We start from the raw sequence: 27451 nt of genomic DNA on the forward strand, positions 1-27451 counted from the left end.
TATGAACAAATTACCAATGTATACTTTTCACAAGATAATAAATAAGTTAAATAGTTTCATACTGAGTTGTGTGCAGTGACTCATGCAATCAACTCAAACAGCTAAAAAAATTAAAAAAAAAAAAATCAGCAGTTATTCTCCAACAATTACAAACTAGATTCAGTTGAGTGCTTCCAAATAAAGCAACAAAAAATTGTTCTAAGCCAAACATCCACTAAGTGGTGGCAATGGAACCAACATTAAACTTTGGAATGAAATTTTAGCATTTGTTATAATATATATATATAGATATATATAGATATATATATCTATAGATAGATAGATAATATATAAAAAAACTAGAGGGTTGTTATCAAGGCATATTCTTGGCAGGATGTTGGATTTTTCTTTTAAAAGCTTATAGGTTTAGTACTGGTGTGGGTTTTTATTTGAAATTGGCTTGAAAGACAAACTACTTGTTAAATTCTCTTTTTTGTATATAAAAATGTGGAGAGGCTTGAAACGCAGAGTTCATGCCCCTCTGGATTGTTTGTTGCTTGCTTTCTGGTGGTGTGGGTTTGTCTCGTCCCCCCCCTTCCCCCCCTCCGCTTAAAAACAAAAAACAAACAAACAAAAAAAAAAAAAAAACCACACACACAGATGGAATGGCTGCTGCTGCTGGTGCATATTATAACTAGTCTCCAAATATAAAAAAAAACAAAACCAAAAATCCCCTTCTTCCAAAGTCTCTCTAGAAAAATAGGTTTGTTCTGTTCATGTCGCCATTGGCAAATTCATTTTTTGTTCGTCTCTCGATATAAAAAAGTTTTCTCCTCTCTCCTCGCTTTTTAATTTACTTGCTCAGCAATTAAACCAAACCAAACCCAGGAGGATCATCGAAGGCCTGTGCGAGCTTGGCGAGTTCTCAAGGCTGCGCTCTCTGCTCCCGGGGTTTATCCTCCCCCCTTCAGCGGGGTGCACCCCCCTCCGCGCCCCGCCCCGCCCCGCCCCTCTCTCCGGCCCAGCTCCCCCTAGTCGTCGGAGACGGAGAGGCGGCTGAAGATGGGCAGGCGCCTGCCGGAGTCCAGGCTGGGGGACTCGGAGCCGCTCAGGCTGCCGGAGCTGAGGGAGCCGCTCAGGTAGCTCTCCCGGTCGGAGAGCGAGTCCGGGGGGCTGGGCGGCGGGTCGAAGACGGGGGACTCGGAGAGGCGGCGCAGGGGCTGGAAGCTGAAGGGGGGCGAGGCGGGCGGCGCCGGGCAGCTCCCCCCTGGCGGCGGCGGCGGCGGCTGCTGGCAGCGGTAGAAGGCGGCGGCCGCTACGGCGGCGGCGGCGGCGGCGGGGCTGGCGGCGAAGCCGGGGCTGTGGAGGGCGAGCGGCGCGATGAGGCTGCCCAGCTCCTGGCCCGAGAAGGCGAAGGCGTTGTTGGCGCAGGGCGGGGAGAGCAGCTCGTCGCAGTAGGAGGCGGAGGCGGGCGGCGGCGGGGTGCGGGACCCGCCGGGGCTCTCGAGCAGCGCCGCCTCCAGCCGCCCGCCGGGCTGCTGCTGCCCGCAGCCGTGCTGGTGGTGGGCGGAGAAGCCGGAGAAGCTCAGGCTGTGGTGCAGCTTGGGCCGCTCGCCAGCGCCGCGCTGGGGCCCGAAGCCGCCGCCGCCGCCGCCCAGCGGCGGGTCGCGGGGGGCGAAGGCGCGCAGGTCCCCGGTGCTGCCGGCGGGGTGAGGCGGCGGCGGGTGGGGGTGGGGGTGGGCGGGCGCGGCCGTGCCCCCTCCGGGCGCGGGGCGGCGCTCGTCGGCGTTGTGGATGAAGTGGCAGCGCGGGCCGTAGGGGCAGAAGCCGATGGTGTGGAAGGTGCGGCACAGCTCGGTCTTGTACTTGGGGTGGCGCGTGAGGCTGCGCAGCTCGTGGAAGCCGTGCGCGAACTGGCACTTCTCGCCGTACTTGCAGGCGCCGCTCTCCTCGAAGGGCCGGCACAGCTCCGTCTTGTAGCGCGTGGAGTTGATGGGCGCCCCGCCGCCGCCGCCGCCGCCGCCCTTCCCCGCCTGCTGCTGCTGCTGCTGCTGCAGCTGCTGCATCAGGTGCTGGCTGCGCTCGCCATTCTCGCTGAACGAGCGGTCCCGGAACTTGTTCTCCTTGTTGAGCAGCGCGGTGGGGCTGCTGCTCCCGCCGCCTCCCCCGCCGCCCGTGCCCGTCTCCTTCAGGCTGCCGAACGAGGAAGAGGAGGACGAGGACGAGGACGACGAGCTGGAGCCCGAGGAGCTGGGGAACTTGGAGCTGTTGGCCAGAGCCTGCAGGTTGCTGGTGGAGTGCCTTCGCAGAAAGCCCGGCGCGAAGCTGGAGCTGGGCGAGGTCACGGGGGTCCCCACCGCCTTCTTGTCCAGCATGCTGCTCAGGTTGCTCAGGGTTTTCTCACTCTGGAAGCAAGAGGGGGAAAGGAAGAGAGAAAAAGAGAGAGAGAGAGAGAGAGAGAGAGAGAGTTTGCAAAGTGAGTCGGACGGGCAGCAGGTCTGCAAGCGGCCAGCGCCCCCTGAGACTGCGCGGGGGTAAAACGCCCCCCTCGCAGCACATCTGCAGGGAGAGCGTGGGACATCTTAATGGCTCTCCTGCAGCTTGAGAGCTAGGCACTAAAAACTTACTTCTCAGCAGTGTCTTTTAAACGGTGACACAGCTCCAGCTAAAGCTTCACCTTCACAGCATTAGCCTAAGTTAGCCAATGGCATTAGCCATTGCTAGAGTTTGAAGCCTTGGGGGAGATCTGGTACTGATTTCAGCACATTTACAACTAAAAGCTTTAGAGACCTTAAAGCTCCCCAATGCAATACAGCAACTCCAACTCTTGATAAACTTCTAGTCAACAAATCTCCTTAGAATAACCCTGTGCGGGAGAACTGCAGATCAGTTCGGGAGGGATGAAACACCAACCAGGCAAATTGTCACAACGTAAATGTTAACTTGATCACAGGGCAACTTACGTGGAAATGCACCCAACATGGAAAGCAGCAACCCTCCCCCACCAACAAAAAGGAGTTAATTCCACCTCTTACATAGTCAAATTTAGGGAAAAAAAAATACTCAAGTGCTCAGATTTGCTAAGCCCTTTAAAACGTTCACAGTGCTTGACAGACAAAACGCAAACTCTTCCCCTACCTTGCACAAGAAGTCGATGTCATAGAAGGCAGATAAAAGTGTCGTAGACATTTCGAGATCCTGTAGTGATCGGAAATACAGGAAGGACCGAAAGATCCCGCTTTCCTCGGAGGCTTTGGAAAAGCCACGACGAGATAGGAAAGGGCTGATTACTTGAGATCCGAAATGGTCCAATCACTTTCCCAGCAGGGGTGGGTTAGTGGGTGCCCGGCCAAGGCGGCGACTACGGCTGCAGCGAGCTGACTGCTGGAACTCGGCAAGCCCCGTGCTCGGCACATATATAAACGCCGGACAGCGCAAGGGGCGGGCCCCAGTCGGGCCCGCCGGGGTCTCCCAGCAACACCGCCCCGTCATTCCCACCCGGCCCTGCCCCCTCCTCGGCAGCTCCGCTGCTTCTGATTGGGCGCCGCCAATTTCTTTCAGGGGCCTGGAGTGCGGGGAGCTGCTGAGCCGCAAAGAAAGAGCGGGCGGGCGGGCGGGCGGGGTGGCTGTCGGCTCTACGGCTAGCGTCACGCTCGCTCGGGGTTGCAGCGAGCCATTGGCCGCAGTCTTGTGACTCTGCTATGCCTAGGGTTATAGCGTGGACAGTGGATGGAAAGCATTCTGCCAGGCTTGCTACACAATGCACTGTGGGCAGCAGGCGGTGCACTGTGTGTACGCGTGCACGAGTCAACACCGTGCAGCAGAGACCAGGCTTGCCGCAGACTGCACCGTACACGTGTACAGAAAGCATGGTCCTGTGCCTGGAGATTTGCTGTGGAACGGCAGAGGGCACTTACGGGGAGCACAGCGCGTACCGCTTTGTTACAAAGCCCTCAAGAGGGAGACTTGTTACAGAAGGTGCTACCTAGAAACCACGCTAAGATGTAGGGGTTATTGACGCAGGAAACCCTGCAGAGGTATCTAGGACGCGCTGATTATTTCATAGTAAACGCCCGATTTTCTTTTAAAATGCCTCGGGGAAAGCAGTGCCCCTTGGCACGCGACCATCTCGCTGACTAGGAAGTTTCAACCAGCACATGTCGGAAAGGGCTCCCCTCTCGGCTTAATATTCCCGGCGAGTAGACTGGGAAGCTCCGTACAAAGGAAGATGTACCCGAGTACGTCGGAGTGAAGCGGGACGCCTCTTCCCCCCCCCCCCCCATCAACTTTTGCCACGTAATTGGTTTTGAAACAAACCTCGGGGCCTCGCCTGCTGCGCCCGCGGAACTAGCGGACGGTCGCCAGGGCGTGTTACTTTCCGCCACAAAGCGCGGGTGGCTGAAGGGCTCGGGTTTGGGAGGGAAGGAAGAAAGAAAGAACCATTTCCCCTCCCGGCGGGCGGCTCCCGCACAGCACAGGGCCTGCCCCGTCCCGCGCCGCCTGCGCCCGCCTCCCGGACCTTTCCAATAAGGCCGAGTAGATCGCAGGGGCTTGGCAGCCGCTCAAGGGCTTGTGATACGAGCGGCAAAGCCCATTTCTCGTCCTTTGACTCGGGGCCCCGACGCCCGTCCCTGGGCAGCAGCACCGCGGGCTTGGAAAGAGGACCCGGGCTCAAGCGCTCGCTCAGTGCCCTTCCCCGGGCGGAGCGCGCGAGGGCGGGGTGCAGCCGCTCGGCGGCCCCGGGCTCGAGCGCGGCCTCGCTTGTGCAGGGAGGGAGGCCGTGGTAGGGGTGAGGGGAAGGGGAGGGAACCGTACCGGGCGCCACAGCTCGGCCGGGGGGGGGAGGGGGGCACACGCGCGGCCCGCCCGGGCTCCTTAGCCACGCAAAATGTACGCGCGCCTCAAGACAAATAAGCAACGAGCCTGGCGTGTCTGAGTCCGCACGGCCGGGAGGGGAAGAGTTAACGGCGGCAGCTCTTTCTTTGCAGCACCTCCCCCGCCGGGCACAGCTCTTCCCGTGCAACTGCCCGGCCAAGTTATCCCTTCCCCTCCCAGCAGCTCCTCCGGCGTAATGCCCCTCCCTCCTGAAGAGCCCTCGTCTGGCAGTAGCTGGGACGGGAGGGGGGCGCTAGAAAGGGAGCTAAACCCCCCTCTCCCCGAGAAACAGCGGATGTTTTTAACCACACTGTACACGGCAGGTAGCCCCGCTTGCCCCCCCCCCCGGCATTCGTAAATCTGGCCCGGCTCCGACCTCCAGGCTTGTATAAACACGTTCAACACTCCGCTTCTGCGTTCCCAATACTTGCGTTTGCTAACAGTTGGAACATATGCAAGGGGGAAAATGGATGCGCGTGAAAAAGTTTCCCTGCAGGTTTTGGGTTACAAAAGCAGTGGAGACGTTTGATCCTCTTTCGGTTCTTTCTGAGCTGGGATGTCAAGCCCTGAAAATCCGAGGGTGCCCACGGCAGCAGGAACCCTGCACTTTGCAAAGAAATTTAGCAAAGGAAAAGCAACTTCAGTGGCGTTTTATTGGGACATTTTGCGCCAGGTCTTCCCACCAGTTTTTCGCAAAACAGCTCACGCCTCCGTTTGGCTTCCTCCTCAGTGTGCCTGTGTCCAGCCCCGCGGAGAAATGCACTTCTAGGAGCGGCTGCAGCTCAGCAACCTCAGCGCAGCACAGTCCCTCCTCCTGCAAAAGGCAGCACAGGGTGCGATATTTCACCCCATTGCTCAATCTGTTAAAAGGTCACAATTGCTGACGGTGTGTTAACAAACCATAAAGAAATAGAAACTAACGTGGGGCATTACCTCTCCGTTTAAAAATAAAAGATACCCGAGAAGAAATTGCACCCGGGGGGGGGAACACCAAGTCACATTCCTTGCTGTACCACAACGCTTCATGGGACAAATCTCTAACTCACCAAATGCACCTCGTAAACTAATCGACTTGGCAGCGCTTTCTAACTCGCGGCTGAGAAGCTGCGTTGCTAAATTGGAGGTGGACGTGACATGTTGACATTTAGTCTGGCAGTGGTTTTACGGTAATATGTCACCCTCTAGTGCCTCAACCCTGCGCAGGCATCCCCGTTAGCTGTAGCTCATGAAAGCTCAGGCTGAAATAAATGTGTTCGTCTCTAAGGTGCCACAAGTCCTCCTTTGCTTTTTGCGAATTCAGACTAACGCGGCTGCTACTCTGAAACCCGTTACAGCAGGCAACAATATTCCATTTTCGTCGGTATCCGAACAAAACTTAAGTTTTTCTTTAATAGTTTCCTGCAGTTCTGTGAAAACATTAGGTTGTTGGTGATTTACCACGTAGTGAGACTCAGGGCCTCAAATGGGGAAAAATTTAAACTGGGATTACCATTATATATTTCCAACAATGTATATTTTCTCCTTAGCCCCTCCATTCATTTAGTTTCATGCTAATGTGATTAGTTCAAACTTCCCTCTCCTCCCCCTATTCAAAAACTAAACCCTGTAATAAGATTTGAAAACACCATGTTGAGGGCAATCCTGCCCCTTAGTTACCAGTCTAAGTAAATACCTAGTTTATGAAGATAATCATGCAAAAAGCAGTGTATAATCAGTGTTTGAACAATAAATACTTTGATACATTGACTTAGATCAAATACATCACAGATAAGTACTCTCTACTAGACACTGCTAATCCTGTACTGCAGCTGCTGTTTAAGGTTTAAAGGTTTCTGATTTAGTAGTTATACAGTAACCCAAATCACCAGCAATATGTGGTGAAATGTATCCAAGATGATGTAAAATTATTTGCTCTCTATAAACTAAGAGATATTACTTAGTTTAAAGTTACACTTTAAAAAACATTGATAAGGAAGATTAAGAGTTAAAGTAATTTTGTTCACTGATTAACCATGTTCTTGAGGCTTTACAAAGGTACTTATGTTCTGTTATAAATCTTGTGGCTATACTACTGTGCTGTTAAAAGTTGTTTTACTCGTTTTCATACCATTCAAACTACCAAGCCCCACACAAGAAGAGCAGCAATGAAGGATTTTTGAAATCCAGCAGGACTAATTTCTATTTGTATTATCCCATAAAAAGTGAATAGCTATACCAGATGTTAAAAAGAAGTTGAAAAGGTGTGTAAAGTGACAAGTGCTAACTGTTAATGTTGAACAAATGTACTTACAGACAGCTGAGATAAAATGTATGCTACTCATCTAATGATCAGAAAACAGCTTTTTCATAAAATATATTTATGATGACTAATCTGGATTCTCTTTTTATTTATTTATTTGTAAATAGGATCAAATGAATACCTGTGAACTGCCCTTTCACTGTAAACCAAGTTTTCCTTTGCCTCATTGAAATCTCATGTTTCTTTATTATTGAAAGTTATTTACATGAGAAATGCTGAATCATGACACTGCCGTTATAGAAAATATTTATGATAAAAAGTCACTAAAATAAAAGATAATATTCTGTTTTCAAAATAAACTACTTAGGCTTTAATTTCAGCGTAGTGCTTATGCAGTGGAAAGCTGCTCTCTTATGCTCTCTATGTCAAACTGCTCTCTTCCACTTTTAACTCAAATAAAAACGTTTAATGCTTTTTTTCCAAAATATTTTTCAGAGCCCAGTTTAGCAGCCCATTCTAGTTATAACAGTATTAATAAAAATTAACAATGATACTACTAACACTTGCTAGAGAAATTCATTTTACACTAATTGAACTGGCCTTCAGGTTTACTTTGAAGATTAAGCTACTGTATAAATAATGTGAAAGCTTGCACTGTCACTAGTTCTTAGATAATGTTGTATTATAGTGCCACCTACTGGAATATTAAGAATATAACTTAAAGCATCTGAAGTACTAAGCTTCAGAAACTCTTGTATTTAACTATTAATTACTTTTCAATAAGTTTTCCAATTAACATTTACTAAAAGATATGAAGGGTGAAAGTGCAAATAAAGAATCACTGTTTGATCATAAGCCCATACTCTTGCAGTGATAATTTAAAAATCAGTCTTGAGCAAGTTATATATCTTTGTTTTGGTTACTGCATGCATGCTATACAGGTTTTAGCTCTTGATTAAATAATGCACTGAGTCTTTTTAATTATTTATTTGAACTTGTTATGATCTTGGAACCAAATTCAAAAATTCAGAAAGAGAAATGTACAAAGCACACATAAATAAGAGAACTCCAGATCTCTCTTGATGATTTGAGACAACACATAGCTATATTCAGAATCTCCTAAAACAGACTGTAATGTCAAAATAAAATTATTCTGATCATCATCAGAAGGTTGCTATCAGATTTGCTCTATTTTGTAAAGGCCTGATTCTGCTATCTTTACTCATACCTTACTTACAGAGTAAAGTATACTCTACGTGAGCAAGCATGAACTCATATGGTTCTAAAATGAAAAGTATGTTTTATTTTGAACACTGGTCTTCATTCTGGAAAGGACTTCAAACCCAGCCTCTGGTTTGAAGGTAAAAATGTTAGCACTCTGATACCTATTTTCTTTGCAGGAGCAATCAGGCACTTAGCAGCACTTACACATCTATTTGCACCTGCAAAACAAGAGGCCACTTTTAAAAATCAGGCTCCTATGCTTCCCCCTGGTTAAAAATGGAATGAAGTTAAAAACTCTGATTCAGGCTTGGTATGGGCAAGCAAAGGAAGTCAATATTTTTTTTTAGGAACAGTTTTTCAAAAAATCAAAATAAAACAGTATCAGGTTAATACTCTGAGTGTGTTAAGAATTGCTACATGCTGACAAAAGGAAAAACAAAGTCAAGAATTATGGAATTGGAGTAGAGGAGGAATAACTTGTGGGATAAAGCACACCAGATCGGCAGGTGGCCTGCACCTGGATGAATGGAAAATATTAACATTAACTGCTTTGCATCCTACAGTAGCTGCAATAAACTATGCTGGTCTGAATGAAATTAGTAAATGCATTTAAAAAAATCTTCTCCTACAGCAAGTCTGACAAAGATTCAGTGGACTCATGAAAAATGTGTTTTTAGCATGTACTATTAAAAAGGTTTACTACAGTCATTAAACAAATATATCCCGTCCCAAACCTAGAGAAAATTCAACTCTTTGTTCACAATGTAGTAAAATTTATACAACCAGCACAAGACAAACTGCCAGTGTTTCACTCTTCAGGATTTTCTTTGTTCTTGCAAGCATCATCATCAAGTTCAAGCAAGGTTACTATCTTAAGACAAGTTGATATTCTTTCATTCTGAATTGCTAATCTTGTGAATTCCACAGTTTTGGAAAATTCTGGAGTTGGCGGTAGCTCTTTAAGAAGCTGTGTAACAAGCTTCGCTTGATCAGATGCTCTTCTTGCCAATCGAAGGAATTCTCCTTGATCTGGCGAATTTAAGTGAGTGGCTGGTATGAGCAAGAACAGATGTTTACTAAGCTGTCTGACGTTAGTCAGCGTCTCTGCCCAAAAATTCACTTCCCCTTTATTAAACAGGTTGTCATCTTCCATCTCAATGAAAAGAAAAACAACAATGATCAGTGGTTTGATGATAAAGGGCAAATAATCCAATATTAAACAACATTAAGGGGAAATAATGCTGATAAAAATATTACTAAAACAGTTACTTTGCTGTTCTATGTTAGGGTAAGAGTTCATATATATACATCTTCAATTTATTCAAAGATTTGGAAAGCACAAAACAAAGTTTCCCAGTGTGCCAATGACATATCTCCAGAAATCAGGTGCTTATGATGTTATTTTGGAAATAGTCAAAGTAATATTTGTGCATGGTGGGGAGTTCAGAATTAGCTTTCCTTCCACTGTGTCACTGTCTTATATTATACAGAGATCTCAGTAATCAATATGGTAATTGGGTATATCATGAAGCTTTTGGAGTAGATTAATTAATAAAGGAAAATTACATCAGTCAAGAAAACAGTAGTAGGACATCAAAAAGACATACCTAACCAAATGTTTAAGAAAAGTTTCATAAGACATTTGAATGGTCATTTTATCATATCAGTTGTCAGCCAATGTTTCAAAGATGTAGCTGTTGCCACTACTACCAGTTTACTTTATAGTATTATATTCATATTTCTTGGCCTTTCAAAGGCAAGTTAGCACCTAACATACAATATTAAGTTCTATGGGCTCAATCCTGCGAAGTCTTGTTTATGCAAATCCTACCTACTGACGTCAATGGTTTCAATGAGCGAGGATGATTCGTGTGCGTAAGACTTTGTAGTACTGAGCCTACAGAATATAACAAAATTTGAAAGCTCTGGAAAAACTAGAACAATAGCAGGAAGCAAACCAACAGTAGCAGGAGTAATGAGCTTGGACTTCAGACAGGCTGATCATCTACAACAGCTATTAACTTCAATCAGATCTTTAGGTGATCGGCGCCTCTGAAAATCAGGCCCTGCATCTTTGAAATGTTGGGTGACAACTGATATGTTAAAATAACCCAGGACGTTCATTAAACTTTTTTTTAAAAAAAGTATGGTTTAGTCTTGACATCAATGGGACTACTTATATGAGAATTGCAGGATCAGGCCCAATTTATTTATTTATTTTAAACAGACTATTGTCACTGTGAAACTTTAAAGTTTAAGTCTATTCCATCTCTAGAAATTAAGTAGTTATTAGATTTACCAGTGTTGTAGTCTCCATATCTTTTTTTAGCTCATCCTCTCCCAGCAGCCATTCCAGTAACACTAGGACACCAGCACTGGTTTGATTCCACTGCTGAAGCAGCTCACACAGTATGCCAAATGCTAAATCCAAGGCCATGGATGCATTTACTACACGAAAGGCAAACTCTGTGGAGAGAAAATAGGAAGAATAATGTAAGTTGAGACCAAACATCATTTTACATTAACAGTAGCATATAAGTGAGTTCACATATGAATATCAAGGCTGAACTTACAAAAGCAAATGTAGAATGCTATTTTACAGTCACAAGTAGTTACAAATACATGATTAGCCAGCTGTGGGGGTTGGGCTCTTTTCTTATTTCAAAATAATACATGAAACACCTAAGACAATTAAGTTTAAAAATTACTATTGTGCAGATAGTAACATTCAGTATTATGTATCCAAGTATAGGAACATGTCCCTTGCTTTCAGAGAAGGTCATCACCTTGTAGGCTGTGACTGTATGTTAAAAGTAATACACTAAATGCAGCTATGTTTTAAATTATGTCTGACACCATGGATCTCAATATTCACAGCATGCTAATGGCATGCTTTTCAACCAAACCTCCATAAAATAAACTAAATTATAAATATAGACAAAACAATAAAGGTTAAAATAAAAGCAAGACAAATTCAGGCCCTGTTTACATAAGAGTTCCAGGCATCTTTAGCCAGAATTGGGTTTAAACACAGGTCTTGCTAGCAGCATGCTAATATAGTTTCCCTGGCAGTGGAGAAATGCATGAACCACCATGCTATAAACTGTACCCATACACTCTTATCTATACTGTGTTTCTTCCCTAGATTTCCAGCTGGTGCAAATTATGTTTTAATCACTGTGTTTGCTTGCTTTCAATGACAGTGGTAAAAATGCCAGCAACCTTCTAGAGCCCTGTCTACACTAGGGTTCCCATTGTTGCTATCAGCAGTAGAGCTGCACTAGTGGTAGCAACAGTGGGAAAATATAGGGGGGAAATCCTAGTGCAGACAAATTCCCTGACTAGAGCATGATGTAAAACAAATTTTAGCACGGTTCATCTATATTCACCAGAGAAAAGCTATTCATGAAAAGGGCTTATTTTTAAAGTAATGCTATTCTCCAGGACACCTTTTTACCAGGACAAAGGAAGGTGGAATGACGTAATCACAGCTACCCAGAAAATTAGTCACACTTGGAAGCTAGCACTGACTTCCTCTTTCTGAGGATTCATTTAGTCTGATGAAGGGAAAGGATTGTTGAGATTAAAAATGAACAAAAATGCAGGCTGAATAAGATTAAAACATTGGAAGCAACTCCCTCATATTAATCACTTACTTTATAGCTGATTTTCAGATATGCAAATGGCGCAGGGATGTGCTAGCCTATGCTTCCTGCAGCTTCCATTGGCCGGGAACAGTGAACCGCAGCCACTGGGAGCTGTGGGTGGCTGTGCCCGTGGACAGTCAATGCAAACACACTGTCTCACGGCCTGCCAGTGGATTACCTTGATGGGCCGCAGGTTGCCCACCACTGCCCTACACATTGCAGGCCACAGAACCTTGTTCACTTGCTCCTTTAATAGACCTATAACCTCTGGTTGAGTTACTGAAGTCCTGAAATCATAATTTAAACTAAAGATTTCAAGTTACAGAGATTCAATCATTTACTCCAGTTTAAACTTGGAAGTGAGCTGTGCCCCATGCTGCAAAGGAAAGTGAAAATCCCCCAGGGTCTCCGCCAATCTGACCCAGGGGAAAATTCCTTCCCAACCCCAAATATGGAGATCAGTTAGACCCTGAGCATTTTGTCAAGACCCAACAGCTAGAAAGAACATAAGAATGGCCATAGTGGGTCAGACCAAAGGTCCATCCAGCCCAGTATCCTGTCTACCGACAGTGGCCAATATCAGGTCAATATCACCAGAGGGAGTGAACCTAACAGGTAATGATCTAGTGACCTCTCTCCTGCCATCCATCTCCACCCTCTGACAAATAGAGGCTAGGGACACCATTCCTTACCCATCCTGGCTAATAGCCATTAGTGAACTTAGCCTCCATGAATTTATCCAGTTCTCTTTTAAACCCTGTTATAGTCCTAGCCTTAGCAACCTCCTCAGGCAATCTGACTGCGCGCTGAGTGAAGAAGAACTTCCATTTATTTGTTTTAAACCTGCTACCCATTCATTTCATTTGGTGGCCCCTAGTTCTTATATTATTGGAACAAGTAAATAACTTTTCCTTATTCACTTTCTCCGCTCCACTCATGATTTTATATACTCTACCATATCCCCCCTTAGTCTCCTCTTTTCCAAGCTGAAAAGTCCTAGCCTCTTTAATCTCTCCTCATATGGGACCTGTTCCAAACCCCTAATCATTTTAGTTGCCCTTTTCTGAACCTTTTCTAATGCCAGTATATCTTTTTTGAGATGAGGGGACCACAGCTGTATGTAGTATTCAAGATGTGGGCGTACCATGGATTTATATAAGGGCAATAAGATAGTCTCCATCTTATTCTCTATCCCTTTTTTAATGATTCCTAACATCCTGTTTGCTTTTTTGACTGCCGCTGCACACTGTGTGGACGTCTTCAGAGAACTATTCACGATGACTCCAAAATCTCTTTCCTGATTAGGTGTAGCTAAATTAGCCCCCATCATATTGTATGTATAGTTGGGGGTATTTTTTCCAATGTGCATTACTTTACATTTATCCACATTAAATTTCATTTGCCATTTTGTTGCCCAATCACTTAGTTTTGTGAGATCTTTTTGAAGTTCTTCACAGTCTGCTTTGGTCTTAACTACATTGAGCAGTTTAGTATCATCTGCAAACTTTGCCACCTCACTGTTTACCCCTTTCTCCAGATCATTTATGAATAAGTTGAATAGCATTGGTCCTAGGACTGACCCTTGGGGAACACCAATAGTTACCGCTCTCCATTCTGAAAATTTACCATTTATTCCTACCCTTTGTTCCCTGTCTTTTAACCAGCTCTCAATCCATGAAAGGATCTTCCCTCTTATCCCATAACAACTTAATTTACGTAAGAGTCTTTGGTGAGGGACCTTGTCAAAGGCTTTCTGGAAATCTAAGTACACTATGTCCACTGGATCCCCCTCATCCACATGTTTGTTGACCCCCTCAAAGAACTCTAATCGATTAGTAAGACATGATCTCCTTTTACAGAAACCATGTTGACTTTTGCGCAACAATTTATGCTCTTCTATGTGTCTGATGATTTTATTCTTTACTATTGTTTCAACTGATTTGCCCGGTACTGACAGACTTACTGGTCTGTAATTGCCAGGATCACCTCTAGAGTCCTTCTTAAATATTGGTGTTACATTAGCTATCTTCCACTCATTGGGTACAGTAGCTGATTTAAAGGACAGGTTACGAACCATAGTTAATAGTTCTGCAATTTCACATTTGAGTTCTCTCAGAACTCTTGGGTGAATGCCATCTGGTCCCGGTGACTTGTTACTGTTAAGTTTCTCAATTAATTCCAAAACCTCCTCTAGTGACACTTCAATCTGTGACAATTCCTCAGATTTGTCACCTACAAAAGACAGCTCAGGTTTGAGAATCTCCCTCACATCCTCAGCCATGAAGACTGAAGCAAAGAATTCATTTAGTTTCTCTGAGATGACTTTATCATCTTTAAGCACTCCTTTTGTAGCTCGATCGTCCAGTGGCCCCACTGGTTGTTTAGCAGGCTTCCTGCTTCTGATATACTTAAACATTTTATTACCTTTTGAGTTTTTGGCTGGGAAAGAATTCTCTGTAGTAACTCACAGCCCTCCCCATCTAGTACCCCATCACTGGCTGCTGGGGATATTTGCTACTAGCAGTTGCAGATCAGCTGTATACCATTGTAGACAGTCTCATCATACCATCCCCTTCCTAAACGTATCAATTTCAGTTCTGAAGCCAGTCCTCTCCTTCCCTTTATGGGACGTAGGAGAACACCCGCTCCTGGCCTTTCTTTGCTTTTTAGCTGGTACGGGAATGGAAAGCGGTGCCGGTCTGAGGCCAGTGCTGGCAGGGTGCTCTGCACCGAGGCCATGGTGCTAGGAGCAGAGTCTGAGCTGGTCGGCTCTAAGACCAGAGTAAGGGCCAAATCCATAAGGAGTGCTCGGAGATGAATGTCCTGTTCCTTTTTGGTCCATGGTCTGAAGCTCTTGCAAATGCGACATTTGTTGCTCATTAGGTTTCCCCTAAGCACTTCAGACAGCTTCTATGGGGATCACTGACTGGCATGGATTTCCTGCAAGTCACAAGATTTGAAGCCTGGGTACTGGAGCATGCCCCATCCCTAGGGTAATTCCCATTCTGGACTAACAAACTAACACTAAATCTACACTAAGGGAACTATAAAACTAACGAATTTCTAACAACTATTTAGAGAAAGTTCACAACTAGACACAGTTGAGAGGAGTAAGCTTGTTGATGCAAGGAGACATTCCAGCACCATCACTGGCAGTAAGAAGGAACTGAGGGTGGGGGGAGCTCGCGGCACCCTTTATACCAGTGCATACGCATGCCACTCCAGAGGGCGCCAGAGCTGGTCCCCTACAGATACCACTGAGGGAAAAACTTCTGGCACCAGTGCATGTGCCAAGCACACACACCTACAATGGAATGGACGTGAGCAAGCACTCAAAGAAGAACCAAGGTTGTCCCCTATAGCCAGTTCTTCTGTGAGGTCCTCACTACTCACCAATACCAAATCTCAAATGGTATCACCTCGACAACTATTTGATGAAGAAATCTGTCAGCTATCACATCCAGGAAAATACAGGCCCTACTATTTTTAGTAGCTCTTGTCCTCCAATCTATACCTGGGAAGTTAAAGTCTCCCATAATCACACAATTCCCAGTAGTATTTATTTCATTAAAACCAGCAAAAAAGTCTCTATCCATATCCAAATCAGATCTTGGGGGTCAGCAGCATACCCCAAGCACTGATGTTGATCACTTCTTTTTGGGACTGACTATATGTCCAGTTGCATACATTCAATCAGTCCACCCTTTCCTTACTCACTACCCCAAGATAGCATATGTTCTATTACACTAATTAACTGAACTATTAACATTAATAATTACAGACACTGATGTACAGAACTAGATTACTGAAGCATTTTTGCTGTTATTTTATCCATCACTCATCTGTATCATTTCTCATATTGAGATCATAGGTATACATAGTAACTTTATATCTATGAAAATTAGATCTTGAAAATCAGGCATAGAGTAGATCAGTGACTAAATATGTGTAAAATGCTTTGAAGATGAATAGTACTTCATAAGTGCTAAGTAAAAGGACAATAATTGATGTCATATGCATGCATAAAGAAGAAGAATACAACTCTCTTTACAGGTAACTTAAAAAGAATGTACATAGTTTTCAATGAAGTATTTAATGTTTACAGGCAATAGACAAACATCACTGATTTCAATTAGCCTTATACTATATATTACTTGATATTGTGTTAATAATTCAGAGTAACGTGAAAGTAGAGTACTAACGAAAGTGATTCAATGACCCAGTATTATAAGCCTCTCACATTGTAAACAATGTTATTCAGTACCAGTTGTCTGTATCATTTAGATATTTTATACTTATATAGCCATTCAACTTACTACTACTAACAGAAAATAAAATAGCAGGAAGTGAATCTGAAGAATCAGACTGCAAGAGGCTACTAATGAACATAACAAACAATGTAAGCATTCCATAAAGGGCAGGTTCTATAGGCTCATTCACTGTAGAAGTGTTGAAATGATCACTTATCAGTTCTCAAAACTCTAGGACATGTATAAGTTACAACATGCAAAAATGCCAGTCATAAACAAGATTATCATCTTGTTAAATAAAGCCACTTCAGTGGTTGAAATACACAGAATGCTCTGTGCTTTAAACTAGTAGTTACAAGATAAAACATAAGAATTAATAATACTGCTTGAAATGAAAAACAGAAGATAAAAATAAGGTATTAGATGTTTTTCTATGTTCAGGAAGTACATTTTCATAAAGGGGGATGGATAACTACTATAGTGGTTTAAGTTTTCTTTGTTAATCCACCCATGGAAGAATTAGACCTCCCACATACACATTCATATACCACAAGACCTTTGATCACGCCAGATGTGAACATTTCTCCTCGTAGCCTATGATGTGTCCTCAAAATATACTCTTTTTAAACTTTTGTATTATAATAAGAATTGTAAAAAAATCAACAAAACATTGAATACAGCAGAATAAAGTATACATACCAAGAATGATAAAATACAAACAAAATAAAAAAGGCAGGACACAGACTCTGAGAACAAAGATTAAAAACTAGAGTTCTGCGTCTATAAACTGTTTCCTAATTGGTTTTACATGAGTAATTGTCAAACAATAATTTAGCTTTAGTTTGTAGACTAGTGCAAGTTATAGAAGAAAATTTGTCATTCAATGCAAATATAAACAGAACTAATTGGTTCAATATTGAGAGCTCCCTATAAAAATCCTGTTAGGGGCTCACAAACAACAACATTGTGCTATCCAACAGCAACAATAGGTTTTAGGAGGAGGAAAGAAGAATAATTCTCTAAATGAAATTAAAGGAGGAATTTTAGGTAGATGGGATACAATAAATTAAGCTGGAATTTAGCCAATTTTATTTTTTGTAAGAAGTGCCATGGGTACTAGATAGGTAGGTACTCACATGGTTATTATGTCATCCTAGTAACTCAGAGTCTCACAAATACCCTGTGAAGTAGGGTAATATTATCATCCTCATTTTACTGAAGCGAGAGATTGAAGTTCACACAGTGAAACTATGGCAAATCTGGGGATTGAATCCAGATAGCCTGAGTCTCACTTCAGTATCTTAAGCGCAACATGATACATGCCTCTCTTTTTAATGTATGACAGGTCAGGTTTTCAGTTTAACATCTCATCCCCAAAATGGCAGCTTCAGCCGCACAATGTCCCTAATACCATGCTGGTGCATTGATTCAGTATTCGCACAAAGGAAAGCATCAGCTTGTTGACCCACCTAACAACACTTTTTGCAGCATCCCAAGTTTTCTTTGTAGCTCTTCTCTAAGTACTGAACGGAGCGAACCCTATTCTCATCATAGAACTTGAAATCACAACCCGGTGTTGTATTGCCGCAGATGGAGTTTTATCTAATATTTTGTGCACGTACACATCACAAAATATGCAACACCTTTTAGGGAAAGAAATTCCATTGGCTTAGTGGGCTAGGGAAGAAAGTCCGGAAAGCTGAAGCACAATTCTACAGCCATGCAATATATACACAGAACCTGCTTACATGAAGCCCTATGATTCTATGATTTTTATGACAGCTTTTCCAGATGTGGATATAGGAAGAGAGATGGCAAATATGTGCATTGGTAAAATGGGAGCAGACAAATACCCAAATTATAGAACAAGCAGCAGGTAAAAACCCAAGAAGGTCCTTAGCCCTGACCTATTCTCTAGGTCACTGTTTTAGCCTGACAGTCCTTTTGGCCATATCAAAGGTTAACAACAGAAGACAGAGGAGAGAGGGAGGGAGAGAGAGACAGAGAGAGAGAAAATGACTAACTTTTGCCTTAGCACACCCAGAATGTTGGACTGAAATTGTTGTTTGAAAATGTGCTAAGTTTACTGTACTCTGTCATTTCAAATTCATTTATAAGTTAGGAAGTTCCCTTTTTAAAAAAAATACCATTAATCTATTCTGTAAGCAGATCCCTTTTATAATGTTTCATACAATCAAAGGAGATTAGATCATTTTAGTCCTCTAGAGAAATATCTTTCCCCATATTACATACAACTAAATCATCTGGTTTCCATTTCATTGCCTGAATCTCTGGTTTGTAGCTGTACTTGTTCATAACAACTTTTTAAGAGAGGCCTTTCCTTGACATCAAGTTAAAAAAAAAAGTTGAAGTATAACAGTATTTCAAAACAAAGTGTTCAAAACTTGTTGGAGGTTCTTGCACATATTTTTTTCTAGTCTTGGTCTACAAAGCATAGTGATAGTCAGTGTTGGCTTTAAAGGTCTCGTCTTACCATAATTAAAGAAATTCACAACTCAGTTTATTCAGTTCTGTGCAGTAAGTATGCTTCATGAATAAAATAATTATTTGAAATTCTTTCTTGAGCCATAAGACACACAAAAATATATTTATCAAGTAACTGTTTAAAGTTCACTCTTCGAACACGGAAGAAAGAAAATCTTCTAGCTCTCACAGCAGCAGATAGATGTCCTAAGTATTAAAAATGTCTACCCTCTACATACCAGATTGGCTTTGAAAAAGGATTTGTTAGGAAATAATTGCAGACAGCAGAAATTCTAGAGGGGATAAACTTAGGACATTTATCACTTGCCTTTATTACCTTTCACAAAGAAAACTGTACCTCAGTAGTCAGCAGAAAACCAATACTTCCCGAGTGCCATTTGGCTGCTAAAAGTATTTATTAAAGAGATATACAGAGAATCTCACAGGTTTTGAAAATGAGTAACATTTTTTATTCACCTGTTTGTTTTAAATTTAGAACAGAATAAGGACGCAGCTTAATACGGTCTGCTTACCAAAATAAAGAAACAGTAGCAAAATGAACATGGAGATTAACACAGTTTAAAAGACAAATACAATTAAAATTAAAAATATGCCTAAGAATTTGGTTATTGTGCTGTTCCATTTAAAGCTGCTCCTTTTTGGGTACTCCCAAATTCTGTGAGTGGGAAACCCTTCTTGCCAAACACAAACTGTGAATTGCATTTAAATTCAAAATTTTAATGAAAAAAAAATTCTGAGACTTGTGCTAACAGATACCATTTCATTAAAAAGGACACTGTATTATATTAGTCATATATGGGCCCAACAACAAATATAGGAAACCAAGTTGCTATTTGAAAGCTGGTTTATAACATTAGTGACCAGTTTCTGTCCCACAGCTCTGGGCCCTTTGTGCTCTTCAGATGGAGCTAAAGGAATGGAAAGGAGACATTCCCCACCAGCCGGAAGGAATCACCAGCAAGGTTTCAGTCAGACAGCTCTGATGACACCTGCAACCGTCAGCATAGGGGATGTGTTGGAGCACGGATGGGAGTGTCAGGGCTATGGGTGGAACACAATACACTCTGGCAATCTCTGGCAGGTTCCGTAGGGACCATATCCAGCCAGCAACCTGAAAGAAGCCCTTAGGTTTAAACTACTCTATGGCCAGATCTACAGTAGGAGTGCATTACTGTTTTAAGCATATTGGTATACTGTGCCAGAAAAGCACTCCTAATGTGCATCCAGCTTATACCGATAAAAGCCCAGCTGTGCCGGTATAGCTTATCCCCTCCCAACACTGACATAAAACATACCAGTTTTGCCAGTGTAGCTGCATCTACACTAGTGGTTTTTGGTGGCCAGCTATATAGGTCAGGGATCACACACCTGACTGACACAGATATACTGGCAGAAGCCTGTAGCACAAACATGACTTTGTTATAACAGGACTGGTTTAGAATTGGCCCCAAAGTTGGGGAGCCAAATGCAATTTCCTTTTGGCCCCTCCATGTCACTCTTCCATGTCACCTACAAAAACTGGTTGGCTAATAAAGCATCGTTTGAGGGGTAGTTATAGTTGAAGTGTTTGCATTTAATTTTTTTTCTTTACATTAAGGAGTATATAATTCTACATCTTGACTATATTCGTCTTTCCCATGAATACTGCTTGACTTCTTAGAGTGTAAGCTCTTTAGGCCAAGGACCATGTCTCCCTGTGTATATGTGTATACCGAGTTCCTAGAACATTGTGGGTGAAACTGCAAAAAAAAAAAAAAAAGTTTAAACCTGGATTACAATTTGTGGCCCCGGTCCTGCAAAGATTTAAGCATCTGCTTAGTTTATACACTGAGAGTAATTCCCTTGGCCTCAATGGGATTACTCACACTGAGTAAAGTTAAGCATTTATTAAAGTCTTTGCAGGGTCAGGGGCTTCATAAAGTCACAAATGATGTAATATTTTTAGAAAGATGGTGACTATTAGCAGAAATATGAGAAGTGATAATTTAACCTGGGGACAGGGCAGTACCTGAAAAGTACCTTTTACTCTTATTTTTAATTGACTAAATTTCAAGTTGAAGGTGTCCCTTTAGTTTCAGGCTTCCAATAAGTGTTTTTAATCCTTTAATACTTTTCTTAAGTGATAGCTTTTCCATTTAAGGTCTTGATTCACCTACTTTTTTAAAGAAAAGGACTTTTAAAAAGAAAAGTATGTGAATCAAAACCCTTAGCATGGTACCCTATATTATAAGTGCAAATACAATAAAATATGTTTTAGGACAAGTTGATTTTATTTTACATTAACCACATTAATTCTTGTTAAAGATCTGTATAAACGGGCATTTCGACAAAGGGACCTAAGAGTTGCAATGCTGAGTGTCATGGCACCTAACTTTTCGGCACCTAGAAAAATCTCAGGAACAATAGTGAGCCACAAAGCTGAGTTAGGCACCTAGGCTTCCTATATCATGAATGGAGAGAGATAGGCACAAAAGCCAGCACGCTAGGTGGGGAACCATCTAAGCTAGCCAATGGGAGATGCTGACAGCAGCGGGTGTGCGCTAAGCCCTAACCACTCTCTCCAAGATAGGTGCCTAGCCCAGGCTGCATGGAGGTGCCTCTCTCTTTTTCCCCTTTTAGCAATGCACGACCAGGCCCTATCTTTGATTAGAAATCCACAAATGGGAAATGACCACTTAGGTGGGAGATAGGTGTCCAGACGCCTAAAAGGAGGCAGCAGTATGCGTAATTGAGAGGCTGAAACATAGGCACCTAACGAGTTTAGGTGCCTACTGGGTTTGGCAGGAGTTTTCTGGATCACCCTGGAACAAAACCTGGGACTTTGGCACCTCAGCCCTAGACTTAGACTTATGTAGCCCTAGACTTATGTAGATCTGGGTTTAACTTCATGAAAGATGGGATTCCGTGCTCTTGACCCAGGCAAAACCCTTATTGCTTATTGGAGGAGAACAGAGTCAGGAGCAATGTCTGTTGGTAGACTTTGTCTCTGAAGAAATACATTTGGCATCAAAAGGTATTTCCAAGTCTGTTTAGCGTGGAAGTTAAGGAAAATCTCCTAAGGGGAACATCACCAGTAAATAAATAGGAGTCCATATCCTCACTCACGTCAGCTCAACAAACGTATCAAGCAGTGAATTGAGGAAAAATTAAAACTAAAACAATGCGGATGAAAGAGGATGTTCTAGTGGAGAGATGAATTCTTCTCAATAAATATGAATGACAACTAACATCTTTTTACTAAATGTCACTTTACCAGGAAACTTTATTTTGTGGGGGCTATGCCACTGCAATGGCAAAAAAAAGAGGTTAAAGGAACTGAGGAGTAGCTAAGACCTTCTCTACGCTTGCAGTGGCACGTAGGTTTGTGCGCATTGCAGTAAAAGGCTGCATCTACACTCATTGCTGTGAGTTGCTAGACATGACAGTGAAGGGCTCTGGCAGTGGGGAGGCAGCAGGACAAGTCTCTGGCAGCAGGGAGCTGTTGGAGCCTTTCCCCACTGCCTTCCCTTTGCCAGAACTGTTCCCTGCTGTCGCCCACTGCGGAGCCTTTCCTCATGGCTGGGAAAGGCGCCATCAGCGGGGAGGCAGCATGGGCACTACACTATTAGTATACAGACATGGAAGGCAATAGCTGGGCTTGCAGACAGCCTGTGTAGAGCATATGCTCTAGGGTTCAGGCTTGTAAGGCACTCTACTCTATTTACCTAAGCCATGCCTCACCATCTACACTGCTAGCTCGTGACACAGTGTCCATACTCTACATGCCACTGCATGTTTAGACCTACCCTCAATGTAAAAACTTTTTTTCTTTGGGATCTTCCAGTTCAATAAGTTCAATACCAACGAATTGGAGAAGGGAATGAACTATGGTGAAAGAGAAAAAGTGTCAGAATTCTACAGCTCTGAAGCAGTCATATATGTTGCTGTTTTTTCTTCTTGTGTGCATTTAGTAGCTAAAAAAAAGAAAAGGAGTACTTGTGGCACCTTAGAGACTAACAAATTTATTTGAGCATAAGCTTTCGTGAGCTACAAATAAATACTCAAATAAATTTGTTAGTCTCTAAGGTGTCACAAGTACTCCTTTTCTTTTTTGCAAATACAGACTAACATGGCTGCTACTCTGAAAACCATTTAGTAGCTGCAACTTAAAAAAAAAAAATCTTAAGCGCTTGATGCTGACCAGCTCCATTGCTGCCAAAACATAAAATCCCCAATACAAAGACCAGTCATCATCCTGTCTTAGTGTGAAGGAAGCAAATAACCCCTCCCTTTGCCATCCCCACATCATCTTCAAGTACTTACCTTCCTTCAAAGGTAGAGGCACTTGGAAATCTTCTTGGAATTTAATATACTTGGTGAAGAGCAAGGGGCAAATTGGGGAAGCTGGAGGGGGAAAATCACTCATGCTACACTCCCTATGCCCTCTTGCTACTTCTCCTTTCCCTCAGCTGTCTTCTCACTTCCCTCAACTGTCTTTTCACTTTTGTTCCTTGATTGTGCCCAAACATCCATCATGCACCCAGCATCCTAGTCTCTGACCTCTACCCTCCTCTCCTCTCCCTTTGTTACTTCTGGACCTTTCCCTTCGAAGTTCAGCTTTAAGCCCTATAGAACGAGAGGCTAAAATTAAGAAAAGGAACACATAGGCTGTAAAAAAAAATTAGGAAAATCTTCCTGTCTGTGAAACAGCAGTGACTGGTGCACATGGTAGTGAGAGGACAGTTTGTACCACTGAGGCTATTATGCCAACAGTCACCATCCACGCTGCCACTGCAATGTTGGGGACTGATGTGGTGAGACTTGCTTAAGCAAGACTAATCTAAAAACTGTAGGTGCAAAGCTGGTGCACGGTGAGGAGCATTTCTGAGTGTGGTGAGAGGCTGTTGCATACATGTTTGGGGTCTAGCTTCTCTAGTGCAAACAGGACCGTAGACCTTGGAATAGTGTATGGAAAAAGAAGTGGAAGCCTCATTATTTGAATAACATTTGCAACATGGGCTGTGTGGGAAGCTCAATGCAAGAGACTACACAAGTTTCCTTTCTGCTGCAATACTAGTATAATCAGGAAAAAAACCTTAAATCTTTAAAAGTAATAAAGCAGAATATAGGCTTTCCTACAGTGTAATACTGTAAGTGTCAAACAGCACCAACTTTCAGCAAGATGGCCACTACCATAACTAAACTCAAAAATGGTATTTATAATTACAGTTGATTTTTAATTACAGATCATAGTTTATTAATATCAAACTACTTCTCAACATTTTGAACTTTCAGATTCCAGGGCTGAGCAAATACAGTTGCCTTTTAAATATTCTCTCATATTTTTCAAGAACATCACAAATCAGAACCACTGCATAATAGAACGGTAGTGCAACTGATGTAACTAAATAAAGTATTATCAGCAAAAGGTCTTCAGCCAGTCTTTGAAGGATGAGCTGATTTTAATTAATTCCAACTGGTTCACTCTTCCATTGTAATGAATGGAACTGCATTCTGGATAAGTTCCTTTATCCAGATAAGGACCTAGTGTTGTGCAATAACTCTAATAACAACTTGTAATGATGAAACGGTGTTAAAATGAAATGTGGGAATATTAGTACAAGGTCACAGTGAGTCATGTGTTCTTATGGAATGTAATCCTCAGTGACTGGAAAAAGAATACAACTGGGAGGAAGTAGCAACATAAAGCTCTCAGACAAAAGCACTTAGTTGTTGATTTGAAATAAGTATCACCTCTTCCAAGCCCCACCCTCCAAATAAATGCTGATTACGGTAATCGCAGGTTTCAGTCTGCTAATACATTATCCTTTTCAATTATTCTTCTAAATGTTCTGAAATAGTAACTAAACTTCATTAACTCGGTGTTTTGGTATTTTTGTAAGACATACATATCATTGCTGCATATTTTTATACATAAATACTGGTGCAACATTAGTACTTCAAGGTTTGTTTGCTATCTTGATCTTTGTTCTAGGTATGCACTTACCACCCCTTGTCACAACTGCTAACACAATAAACTATTCATTGTTGAACTATGAAATATGGAGTAATTTTGCTTTTTGGCAAATCTTCAATATGTAATTAATGAGATATTTGAACTACCCCGAGAATTCTTAAGTTTCAACATGCTTTGATCTTGATCTGTATTTTTCCCTGAACATTAATTTACATTGTTATGGCTTCTCTTTCCTCTTCAACTGGCTCATTTCTAAAGTATGGGACAATGCAGTTTCAGATTCATTGTGAGCGTTAGTTAAATTGAGCATGTCCGACTAGAGAAGACACTAGCTAAATTACTATGCAACATCTGAGCCTTGAATGTCTGTGACTAACTGAATGCAGACACTTTGAGTACCAAGTAGAACAGGAATTTTGGATCTATGACTCAGTCTTGATGTCTCTTGAGGTGTCTTATAATTTTAATAATGCTAAGGACCATTTTTTTAAATAGAGGTGATTTGCTTTTGCATTTTACACTTGTTTTATTTTCCCCATTTAAAAACAGGAAGACATTTAACATGAACTGATTATGATGTTGTTCTCCTAGAAAATAAAGAAAATCTAGTGCAGTAAAAATTTAAATCAAATAGTTTCACACCTGCCTCAAAATAAAAATATTTTGCTGTATTATGCTGGTCTGTTCTTCAAAACTGGAAAAAAATTTCTTTTCTAAATAGTTATTAGGGTGTAAAAGAGTATTATTTATTTATAGTACAGTAGTCCCTATAGGCTATTCACTGTGCAAACACATGGTGAGAGCCTGACCCGCTTCCAATATTCACAGACAAGACAAAGGATGAGAGAGAGGGATGTAAAATACAAGTACAGGGATGGTTGGAAAGCAACATGTTAGTTCCATACTTTTGTATGCATGTGCATACAATCACAAAACTATGTTAAAAACATTACTAAGGTTGCAAAGTCAAGCATTCAAATGTTAGGAAATGCCAGAATTAAGATTGCCCACGGAACCTTAAATTGGCCCCTCTGAGTACATGCACTATGATGCATTCTTAATTATACTCTCATATACTATTCCCCCCCCCCAAGATTAATTGTCCTAGACCCATTCTTCTTGCCTCCTCAGTCCTAGTTTCCACTCCTCAAGCATCTCCTCCCAGCCCCAGTTGACTTGCCCAGCCAGTCCTAGTCTCTCCTCCAGGCTCACTGGCCAAGCCCCAATTTCCCTCACAGCTCAGTACAGATTCTCCTTACCAGCCCAGTTGAATCTCTCCCCTTCCCTCCCAACTCCTTGTACCCAGTCTCCTTGCCCAGCCCAGTCCCAGATCTCTTCTCCTGGCTCCTCATCCAATCTCTCTCCCCACCTCCACCACTGCCTCCCAGTCCCAGTCTGTCTCCCTGGGTTCCTCATCCAAGCTTGGTCTGCTCCCATGTCCTCCTTGGCACCTTGTCCTAGTTTATTTTCCCAACACTCCCAGCTTTCCCACTGTACCACAGCTCCTTGTCAGATCTTTCTCACCTCCACCTCACACTGCCTCCATTCCCTCATCCCACTAGTTCTCATACGTCGTCTCCTCACCCAGCCAGTTCCTCTCTTCTCTACCCACAGTTCCTTATCCAATCTTTGTGTTCACCCCAGACAACTAGATCTCAGTCCCGCCCATACTTGCTTTCCTTCCAGTCTCCCAGACCCAGCATCCCCGTCCCGCAGTTCTCAGTCTCAGCCTCCCTGCCCAACCAGTCATCTCTCCGCCCAGCCAGTCCCATCTTCCTCCCACAGCTCTCCTTTTCTCTCCCCCTCTTCACTCCCAGTCTCACAAACCCTCTTGTCCCAATTTGCTTATTTTCCTCCCCATTTCATTTGAATCAGGCAGCTTCCCCCGGAACAGGGGGTCACCAAGAGCACAGGAGAGATGGGATTCCTGCTCTCAGTTCTTGATCCTGAACTAGAGCAGCTGAGGACAGCCATTAGAAGGAAAATCATTCTGAGCCCCCCGTGGTCCTGGGCTGGAACATGCTCATCACTGTGATGCATGCATAATCTGGTCAGCACTCAGAGCTCTAAGAGGCTGCAACATGCCCAGTGGGGACAGAATCTTCTGAGTTTTAAACTGCAATCTCTAACAAGTGTCTTCCAAGTATGTGTGAACTGCAATTTTTCAAAGGCTTATAACTTGGCCAGATTTGGGCTGATTTTCACAGGGATGGCAAAAGGCACAACCCCTCCGCCCCCTCCAAAAAAACTTCTAGTCCCTGCTGCAAAGCATGGGGGCACTAGAGCATTATAAAGAAAAGGTCTCAAGAATTTTTTTTTTTTTTAACACTGGCAAAACCACATATTTTTCCCTAGCCTCATTCTTGGAAACAGGAACCATTTTGGCTGAAATTTTCAGCCTGAGGCAGACTTCCAGCATGGAAAATTTTAGTCCAAATGATTAAAGTTTGGCAAAGTGATAAGCAACTGAGAACAAGATCTTATCATGAGAAGTGTCAGCATGGGGGCCAGTGACTTTCAGAGAATGCAGCAAACATCTATTTTCCTGGGTATTTCTGGAGTGAGTGTGCTGAGGAATTGGGAAAGGTTAGATAAGGGAGGTTATTTGTTGTAGGCTGTTTTATTTGACCAATTTATATTTTGTGATTGGGGATTAGATTAGCAGGGAAGTTGTATTTTGAAATTTTATACCTACTTTTGTATCTTTTAATATTCACAGAAGTGATAACCACTTCTAGGAAACATGAAGAAATAAACAAAAAATACAAAAACATCT

The 27451-nt window shown here is 42.9% G+C and overlaps 2 protein-coding genes across 8 annotated transcripts in view; both read right to left on the reverse strand.

Annotated features, from left to right (window-relative positions):
* Positions 1–810: 810 nt before the first annotated feature.
* ZFP36L2 (ZFP36 ring finger protein like 2) lies at positions 811–3377 on the reverse strand. Of its 2 annotated transcripts, none has more exons than XM_038397310.2 (2): positions 3118–3377; positions 811–2384 (listed from the first exon to the last, which is right to left on the reverse strand). In XM_038397310.2, exons 1-2 carry the CDS (start codon positions 3166–3168, stop codon positions 1011–1013), a joined length of 1425 nt encoding a protein of 474 aa, XP_038253238.1. In that variant the 5' UTR covers positions 3169–3377; the 3' UTR covers positions 811–1010. The 2 variants fall into 2 exon arrangements, with proteins under 2 accessions (XP_038253238.1, XP_043367810.1); XM_043511875.1 differs by lacking the exon at positions 3118–3377 and adding an exon at positions 2447–3106 and having other exon boundaries at positions 811–2416.
* A 4690-nt stretch (positions 3378–8067) lies between these two features.
* The window catches only part of THADA (THADA armadillo repeat containing), a 315416-nt gene continuing 296032 nt past the window's right edge, over positions 8068–27451 (reverse strand). For all 6 annotated transcript variants that reach the window (XM_038394629.2, XM_043511866.1, XM_038394628.2 and 3 more), the window contains exons 37-38: positions 10617–10783; positions 8068–9470 (exon numbers count right to left, since the gene is read on the reverse strand). In XM_038394629.2, the coding sequence (XP_038250557.1) occupies positions 9126–9470; positions 10617–10783 (512 nt within the window). In that variant the 3' untranslated portion in view covers positions 8068–9125. The remainder of the gene's footprint in view (positions 9471–10616; positions 10784–27451) is intronic.

This window comes from Dermochelys coriacea, chromosome 3 (assembly GCF_009764565.3).
Source record: "Dermochelys coriacea isolate rDerCor1 chromosome 3, rDerCor1.pri.v4, whole genome shotgun sequence".
NCBI classification, from domain to species: Eukaryota; Metazoa; Chordata; order Testudines; family Dermochelyidae; genus Dermochelys; species Dermochelys coriacea.